At 49.6% G+C, this 9,620-nt stretch overlaps 1 protein-coding gene across 1 annotated transcript in view; it reads right to left on the reverse strand.

Annotated features, from left to right (window-relative positions):
* Positions 1 to 5,484: 5,484 nt before the first annotated feature.
* The window catches only part of PLEKHA6 (pleckstrin homology domain containing, family A member 6), a 60,021-nt gene continuing 55,885 nt past the window's right edge, over positions 5,485 to 9,620 (reverse strand). Inside the window, 3 exon segments of the mRNA XM_008577357.1 lie at positions 5,485 to 5,581; positions 6,254 to 6,314; positions 6,317 to 6,376. Coding sequence (XP_008575579.1) covers positions 6,262 to 6,314; positions 6,317 to 6,376 — 113 coding nt within the window. The 3' untranslated portion in view covers positions 5,485 to 5,581; positions 6,254 to 6,261.

The raw sequence follows: 9,620 nt of genomic DNA on the forward strand, positions 1-9,620 counted from the left end.
GACTTTCTTGAGAGCTCCATAAGATGGTGGTCAACATCCCCATTTACATACGTAAAAACTGAGACTCAAGAATTTTAGTGACTTGCCCGAATCTTCATGCCTCTAGCAAGGAGCAAGGCCAGGAGTTGAGCACGACACGCCACCTTCTGTGGCATCGGTCTCAGCGATGCGGCGAGTCCAGTTTCACACTGGGGCTGGGAGGAGGAGGCGGGTGGCGTAGCCCCAGTTCCCAGCAGCCGCAGGGTCTGAAACCTGGCTGGCTGCCTGCCTGACCCTGCCACGCCTCTTTTCAAGAATAAATAAATGATCTCAAAGTTACAAAGCACCATTCCTTATAGGGCATTCTGCTATTTGCTTTTTTATTTGCATTTTCCGACATTGCCCCCTTTACAAATCTGGACCTGGCTTGATCAGAGGCTTGATCTGGGCCGGGAGGTACAGCAGGCAGGGACCTGCTGCATCAGCCTTGAGAGGAGCAGCCAGCCCCTATTCGCGGATACGGTGAGGCTCAGTGGTGCTCCGGGGTCTCATGCTCCACCTCCTCTCCAAGGCCCTGCCACTGGCTCTGGCCCAGATGGGGGCTGCAGATAGAGGCTCAGGCCCTTGGAAAGCAACAAGTTCTGGGATACACCTCCCCTAGCCTCAAAGGTCTCTGTCTTGAGCCTACATCTGGTCCCAAATCTCCCTGTTTCACAAAAGACATTGGGGTTTAGAACTCTCTTGGAGATGTTAAAAATCCAAAATATCATCATTTTATTTGTAAAACAAACAAACAAAAATGAATACCACTGTGCTAGCCCTTTAGGGATGAGAACACACGTTCAGAATTCAGCATCAGCCACTAAAGCCAAGCCAGTGGGGAATCAGGACAGAGGAAGCTCGCCTTCCCTCCTCCCTTCTCAATTCCCTTGTTTCTTGAACCATCTCTCCCTCAATCATCCAGCAGAAGCCCAGCAGAGGCCTGCCACGATCTTGGGCTCACTTTTTCTCTCCCGTGCCCACCTCATAGGATTTACAGGGCTTCCTGAGTCTTATTCCTCACAGTAAGCTTTCAAAATTAAGAAGCTCTGGGGAAAAAAATGGGTGGGGAAAAAAAGATGGGAAAAAAAAAAAAAAAAAAAGCTCTGGCAAAGTCTTTCACACTGAGTGCCAATAACTGATAACCACTAAATATCTGCCAAGAGAAATAAGCCTGGATAAGAAGAACTGGGTGGTTTCTGGTATCCCCTACCAAGTTATATACCTTCTTGTACCCTAAAGCAGCAATACAGGACATTGTATAGAAATTGAGAAAGGCTGGGAATTAATTTTCTTCTCCTACCATCCTACCCTTCCTTTCAGAGACAAACCAAGGGGAAGGTGTCAGGGCCTAGAGCATCTGATACTTACAGTATACAGGACCCTGGGGCAAGCCCTGGTCTGGGGTCATCTGGACTGAAAGGATCTCTCCAGCTTGGGGTGGCCGAGGACTGGGAAAGGAGGGTGGCGTGTGCTCCAGCCCAGCCCCTCACACTCCCTCCCCTTTCCTGCAAAGCCAGCAAATTGCTATGGACCCCGAGGGCAGCCACGGATATGGAGCGGGAGACACACACCACAAGTACAAACCGTTCATTTTATTTCCTGTATTGGGTTTATACAAACTTGCAAGACACAAATGCAGAAGTCACTGGGATTCTTCAGAACCTAAATCTAAAAACAATGCTGCTCAAAGGAGGAAGCGAGCTCTCACCTACTTCAGTCGGGATGTCCCCTCTTCCCCAGGGAGGGGGTCGTTGGCTAGAAAGATGCAAAGGGAATGCTACAGATGTCTGGTCCCCTGACAGAGATGCCCTCAGTTTGTGTAACCTTAACCCTTGTTCTAAGGTCACTTTTATACTCAATAAAGACACTGAGAACATAAATTTCCTTGTATGGTTTATTGTCTAATACTAGCAAATCAAGTCGGCCCCAATATGTGCATAAATAGATATATGTGTGTATATATATATATATATATATATATTTAACATTTTTCCTTAGTTTTAAGAGCTGCCAGGTGGAGGGTACCTAATGGGGGAAGGAATTGACTCTGTCTTACCGTAGTCAGCCCTGCCCCAAGAACATGCCTCTCACAAAGGCAGGAGAGCAAGTGCACGCCTTGTGACCTCAGAACATCTTTACAGTGACAGTAGAAGTATTTGATTGCAGCCACTTGGTTACTGATGAGGGAAGTAATGTGCTAATCGGGAAGGCCCTACATGAATAACCAGGGCTTTCCCCATGTGGGTTACATAGCCCCGGGCCTCCATCTGGGCCCTGTTCATTCATAACAAGATGCTCTAGGGTGGGAACAGAGTGCCAGTCGATGCCAAAGTTGGGAGGTCAGGCTCCAAATGCTGGCCAGAGGCTCTGTGCTAGATTCCAAAACCCTTGATTTCAGATCTGGACAAATACGTCCATCCTGCCCAAATCCCTACAAGACAAGAGGCCCCTTCCCACTTGCACAGTTGACATGCAGTCTGGAACGCTGAGCTGACTTAGCTCAGCACCCCAGCTGCAGCCTGCCAGAGAAAAGTCAGTCTGGGGGGTTTCTTGGGCAAGGCCAAGAGGTTACATCGTCATGGGACCCTCCTCAGCCCAGTAGCTGATTTCACAGTCTGGATGCCAGACCAAGGTAGCATTCCCTTAAGAACAGTCCCCCAAAGAGAAAGGTCACAGAGGGAAACAGGTGTCATCGATGTGACCCAGACCAGAGAGGGATCAAGTGAAAAAGTGTGAGAAGTCCAAAGAACTTGCACATGTCTGTGCTAAAGGGCCAAGAATGGCACAGAGGATCCCAGGCTGCTGCCTCTGGGCTTTGCACCATGTAGTGTGTCCATCATGGAGCAGATCGACATTCTCAGTGCTGTTTAGCATAGGTTGCCATCAAACTGTGTGCCCAGGGTGGTGAGGGGTGGTGGTCCCGGAGCCCATCTGCATGTGTGTGTGTGCCTGCATGGGCGTCCTTTTGTGCAGACAGCTGTAAACATTTCCTTCAGGAGGATTTGCATCTGACAGCCCTCCGAGGGTCATCAGAAGCTGGCGGGGTAATCAGATCCCTGGTAGGGTGCTGTCTGGGTGGGCTCTGGGGCCAGCCCTTTACTGACTGGGGAATGTGAAGGCAGGAAGGAAGCCTCTGGGACAGAGGCATGGGACCTGGAGGCAGCCACCCCAGTCTCCTCACATAATTTGCCAATTCCATTCAGACATTGCACATTTTGAAAATAGATTTGCTTTTTTAACAAAAGCGTAAAATAGATCCGTCTTAAAATAAGTCTTTCCTCTCCCCTTCTTTGGATCAAAAAGGTAAGGAGTATGGCCTTGACATGCTGGGAAAGGTGTGGAAAGTGGGGAGAAAAAACAGGCCGGGGCAGGAGCTGTAGGAAAGGATCAGACATCCAAACAAATATATATATATTACATATATATCTATAATATGTATAATCTCCATAAAACATATATTAAGGCAGGAAAGGTGTGGAAAGTGGGGAGAAAAAACAGGCCGGGGCAGGAGCTGTAGGAAAGGATCAGACATCCAAACAAATATATATATATATTACATATATATCTATAATATGTATAATCTCCATAAAACATATATTAAGGCATGTAAAGCAACATAAAGAGCCAGCTTTATGAAATAAGATGTGAGAGAGAAAGGGCAGAGGCGCAGACATTGTTTCTTGGTATTTTACATGTATTTCTAAAAATATCACTTAACAAAAAGGAGAGACAGACAAAGAAAGGGAAAGGCATAGAAGGCCCTGAAAAATCTGTTTCTTGTGGAGGGAGAAAAATGTGGGGAAAGAGGGAGAGAGGGTGACCTGGGAGCCAGTCCCACCTGCCATTCTGCAGGGGAGAAAAGACAGATTTGGGGTGCTTGAGCTGTGAAAATGGGAAACGTAGCCAAGGGTCATGTTCAAAAAACCTTCCAGAAGTGAAGATAGGTGGAGTCCTCCCGGTCTGTAATCCCTCGGAAGCATAAGCTTATCCTAAGCACCTAGAACAGTGCCTGGTACATAAAAGGTGCTTGATAAATATCTGTTGAGTGAATTGTCATCTTTACTTGCATATGAACTGGGACAGTAACTGTCCAGCCATGAAGGAGTGCAGAGAGTTGGTGGAAGATGAATTTGTTATTCTTGGGGCTTCTGGAGATCAGGCTGAAGTCTCCAGGCAGCAGCTCTGGCAAAGAGAAGGCCGAGGGGCCAAAGCGTCTTCAGCTTCTCGCCTCCCTCCTCTGGCTACGTTCCTCTCAAGGGTGGAGCAGAGGAAGAACGCGTTGGCTTCTGTCTCTCCCCAAGCGGCCTCCCTGGGAGGTCAATGGTGAGAACGCCAAGCTTCAACTTGTCCTCGTCTGGGATGGCCGTGATGAGGTGCGGTGTCCTGGAATCCCACCTCCCAGATGAAGGCTTCTTTGCCTCTCCCCGTCGCCCCCGGGGCACTCTCAGCTGGCCCACAGCACATTCCAGGGGAAATGCGGCAAGAAACTGGTTAGGTAAGGCCCCAATGCTGACCACGCCCTACGTGAGACAAGTCCTTCTCTCTGTCCCTGACCCCAGGAGGGGAGACAGACGCCATGTCCCGATGTAGAAAGAACCATCTCCCAGGCTGTCACTACCCAACTCCCCTCCACCCCACACCTCGAAAACCACACCCAGCGGCTCCACCAAAGGATGAGACGGGAGGAGGGGACAGTCTGGCACCGCACTGGGCACTGACCTCAGGCTCCACCGGGGGCAAACAATCCTACTCCCCCTTTCCATTTCCCCCCTTCCTGACTTACTCATGAATGTGTCCTGCTGCTTCTGTCTTCCTCCCACTCTCCGCTCTCCGAGGATCTCTCCCTCTCTCTCTGCAACCCCTCCCCAACCTGCCCTCAGACACTGCACAGACCTGCTGTTCTCTCCCCACAGCCAGCACTGTCCCCTCTGGGAGCCAAGGACTTTCTCCTATCTCTCATCATCTTGTCTTTGGCTCAAGCAGGGTGGTCAGTCTCCACTGTACCCCAGAGGCCCACCCACAAGCAGAGATGTGTCAAAGCCCTGGGTACATACAGCGGGGCAGCAGGGCGGGGCTGATGGGGAAGGGGTGACGGCAGGTGCTGTCGCTGTCAAGCAGGGCTCGAGGAGGCAGGGTCCATCTCCTCTTCACCTCTAGTCCTGACCTAAGATAGCTGAGGGTATGTTCCCCACCAGGATATGTTCTCCATCAGGAATGTTCCAGAAAGGCCATCACAACCCAACCAGAGCATGGCTGAGGCTCCTGCAACTTGGGTATCAGAGAGGGTGGCGCTCCCCACCCTGCCATCTCAGGCCCTTGCCTGGGACCATGGCATGAGTAGTGAGGACTCCAGGACCAGGCGTGGTGGGTATGTGGACACGGAGGTGTCCACACTCCTTTCAGCAGCAGCCCTGGCCCCAGCCTGGCTCCCTGCGGCATTCCCATGGGAGTGCGGGGCCAGGGGACCAGGATGGGGAGCCAGGACCTCAGGTGGGCAGAGGACAGCTTCAGAATGTGGCTCTGTGGAGCTTCACAGCATTGGCCTCAGCCAGGGCTTGCACTAGAGAAAAGAGAGTGGGGTGAGAAGAGTCTGCACGGAGGAGCCGTGACACCAGCCAGCCTTCCCCAGGAGAGAGAAGCCTCATCTCATAAAAACCTGGAGGAAACCCCCCACTCCCTTACCCTGAGAGCGGAACAAAGGAATAGAGGTCCACATTCTTCCCTACTTGCCTGCTAGTGAGCGACAGTGGGCTAGGGTACTGGAAAGGACACAGCCCGGGGTTCTAGTTGCCCAATGTTATTTTAATTTACAGGAAGATCTGGGAGCAGAGAAACAGTTTCTGGGGGCTTCTGAGGGTTCCGTGGTGGGACTGCTGTGTATCTCAACAAATGGAAGGCTTGCTGGCTGACAGGAGGCATGAGGGTGGGGTGTCGGGGAAGGCACTTCCCTGACAGTGGACAGGTGAGCTCCCAGCTCTGTTCCTGTCTGCTTCTGGAGAAGCAAAGCCCATTGGCATCACAACATCCAAGAAGCAGCCCTGCCAGCCGGCTCCAGCCCCGCACTGCAGGGGATGCGCGTGGGCCCAAGCGGATGGATGGAGGGGAGCACGCGGCATGGGGCACTGGGGTGGGGAGCAATGCTGGAATGAGAGGATGCAGATGGCTCGATGGGCGGTGGGAGACAGGGGACCCGCTCCCTGGAGTGGATGAAATACAGTAGAAAAGTGCTTACGTCAGAGCTCAGACCCGCATGGTATGGCTGCTGTCGGCGCCCCGTGGGCATTCAGACGAGAGGGGTTGGCTGGTGGAGTCGGGGAGGCAGGGGAGGTGGGAGGGCTTGGGGTGGCACATTGCACTGGAAACAGAAATGAACAGGGGAGTGAATGGGGGGAGTGGGAGGAGGGACGAGGTGGGGCACCCACAGCAAGCGGGCCCCTCCTCGGGCAGGCGGGCAGGTGGGCAGGCAGCGGGACAGGCAGCGGTGCAGGCAGCAAGCAGAGAGAGGAAGCTGAGCCCAAGCTGTCCTTGTTCCAGGTGCCAGGGAGGAGAGCGTGAGGCCCCAGAGGAGACCTGGTCCAATCTAGGCTCCGCTAAGGACCAGTGTGACTGTGGGGGAGGCCGGGCCCTCTCTGGGCAAAGTCTGCCCTCCCATCCACGCAATGGGGAGATTTACACACCTCTCCTCCATTGTGCGGATAGAATGAGGGAGTGGCGCTTTATATGTGGTGATATTGCTAATGGTAATGATTAATAGTGCAGTAAAATCACACTAATCCAAATCATCACCCCCCACCCCTTTAATAAACACATAGAAGTGAAGTGACCACCGGGTTAATCAATTCCACAAAAAGGGAGGCTTCTGATAGGCTTGAAATGAGTTCTGTTAACTTAGACAAGAATGAAGGCGCAGAAACACATTCCCCATCACTTGAGACTCCCTTTTCTAATCCAGTAAAGGCAAACTTGAATCCACCCCTGAGCAAATCATTCCAAGCCTTGAAGTGGTGACATTTGAATTAATGAGATTTTACTCTATTATCATTATTATTCCATGTTGAGAATAGCGAAGTGGAAAGACAACGAGAAGGGGAGACATAACATTGGGAACAAGCTTCTACACCATCTCCAGAACGTCGTGCATGCCCAGGGTAGCCGTGAGGCAGGAGGGCGGCAGAAACGTCCTCACCGGGCTCAGAGAAGAACCAGACCCCAGCCAGAGTCATGCTGCATGTCCGCCAAGAGACACTGAACTTCCCACCCAACCCTGGACTGCATCATCTTCTCTGCCCTCTGGGCAAGACAAAGGGCCAACACGGCTTTTGCCATCGCACAGCTAAGATCATAATACACGTAGCTCTCACGTGCGTGTGCAGTTGTGTCTGACTACACACAACACATACTTTGTGCATGGGACTCAGAAACACTATATCGTTACACTCACTGTACACAACTCAGATATGTGTGTGTTTGTGCCCTTCCACATGACCCAACACACTTGTAACTTCCTGTACAAATCCACTCGCAGATGCTTTCAAACATGCATTCGTGTGCATATCCACATCACGGACCCAATGGTTAGTTATTTGGTAACCTCCACTTCTAAAACAGTTGAGAAAACAAAAATCTAAACAAGGAATATCTCAAGGAAGGCAAAATAGATGTTACAACATACATGCAGTGAGGCTTTTATAATTTACTCATAGGAGAGGCCGTGGGGGTCCATTTACTCTTATTTATAAATAATTCTAATAGGTATGGATTTGCTGGGTTTCTAGTCCATAGGAGATTAGAAACAGGGAAATGAGAAGAAAGAGAGGAATTGAGAGGCCCAGTGACAACTATAAGAAGACACAATTGAAGAGAGAAAACTATTCATAAAAAGTAGATATAGTAACTTTAAAAGTGTAGCAGTTTGGGAACATTTAGTACAGCTAAAAACAGATGCATATCAATTGTAGCCCCTCAGGGCATCCCTTTAACAGGTGTCAGCAAAATAAGGATATTAATAATGATACTAAATGACCAAGAAAAGTTAGTTATGCAAATATAACCTCTTTAAGAAGGGAGAAAAATACTAATAGTTAAAATTCACATGTGCAACAGATGCATATCGGACAGATGTGATACGACAATGTGTACAGCCACATCTGCATGCAGAAATAATCAGTCACTCACACATTCATGAGACTGTGCGCTCTCCCATCCTGCACACACAGACATATGTTCACAAATATTGCAATATATACATGGCACACAGCATGTACACAGATATGCTTTATCTTTCTCCATACTGCAAAAAAAAGCCAGTCACACGTAAATATGTGCATTCATAAATCAGACCTCCACCCTTATATTGTATACTCACATCCAGGTACACCTATGCACCAGTCTATTGAATACCACCTGGACTCAATAATAGGTCTCCACACAACACCCACAGATATTTTGTACATATATACATGCACATATACATATTCCTATGTTTGCATTCAAACATTCCCTTCCCCCTCCTACTGCACACTTGAATACACACAAATAAATACATGTGTATCTACAAACATTACCAGACATGGACACTGCACGTGACATTCGCTCCACACCTAAAAACTCAAAATGCCACATTTTTCAGCATTCTACACACTTGAGCCTGCACGTAGTGGGTGGATATGCAATCATTACAACGTTCATTATTGATTACACCACCCATGCCACACCCACACACTCAGGCACTTAACTTTATATCCTGTGCCCGCACACAGTCCTCATGACCTGTGCCCAGCACTCCCATACACACAGCACGTCCTATGCCCACACTGCATGTGCCTAGGAATAGCCCTTGCTGTGTCTGGCAGAGCTGCAGCTCTGGGGATCTGGGCCACAGGCCAGGGGCAGTGTGGACAGTGGGTTGAGTCTGAGGTCTGGCCCTGCCACAACCATTCTTTAAATAGTTGGGGTTTTGGCAAAAGCAAAGTGACTATTTGCCTTCAGCACACAGACCCTGAAATGTAAGCCCATGTGTATAGAGAGGGAAATCTGATAGGCTGGGTGGGTTTTGTTTTCATGGAACCTTTGGCTGAGGAACAGTACTAGAGAGAGCCAGGGGCTAGGGCAGGGGCAGAGCGAAGTTTCTAAAACAGTGTTGTATGCTCTACCCCCTTGAAACAGGAAGTTGACTTTTGCCCAGAGCTTGTGGAATCTGATCTTTGGAAGGTTCAAGTTCATTTTGCAGCTAAACTACAGGGAGGTTCAATAGAGGCCTCCCTCCTTGCAGCCAAACTGGTTCTGCTGCCTTTTGGCTGTAGGATGGGGCTCTCTGAAGCCATCCCTTGTCTTCCCCCCTCAACTGCAGCCCAACTGACATCTCTCTCTGAAATACCTCCAGGGGCCTTCCCTGGCCACCCATTCTAGGCCACCCTTCAGTAGGTTCTTCCTTAAGGCTTACTTAAATCCCCTTTGTTGTAGTTTAAAACCCTCTGGTTTCTGGAAATATCCATATTTAAAATAGTTAGAAAAATGACAAATGGTTCCTATTTCTACTTTACCTATTACTACTACAGCTACTACTAGCAGCATCACCAACACTACCGCTACTGTCACTA

This window comes from Galeopterus variegatus, unplaced genomic scaffold (assembly GCF_000696425.1).
Source record: "Galeopterus variegatus unplaced genomic scaffold, G_variegatus-3.0.2 Scaffold1498, whole genome shotgun sequence".
Classification (NCBI taxonomy): domain Eukaryota; kingdom Metazoa; phylum Chordata; class Mammalia; order Dermoptera; family Cynocephalidae; genus Galeopterus; species Galeopterus variegatus.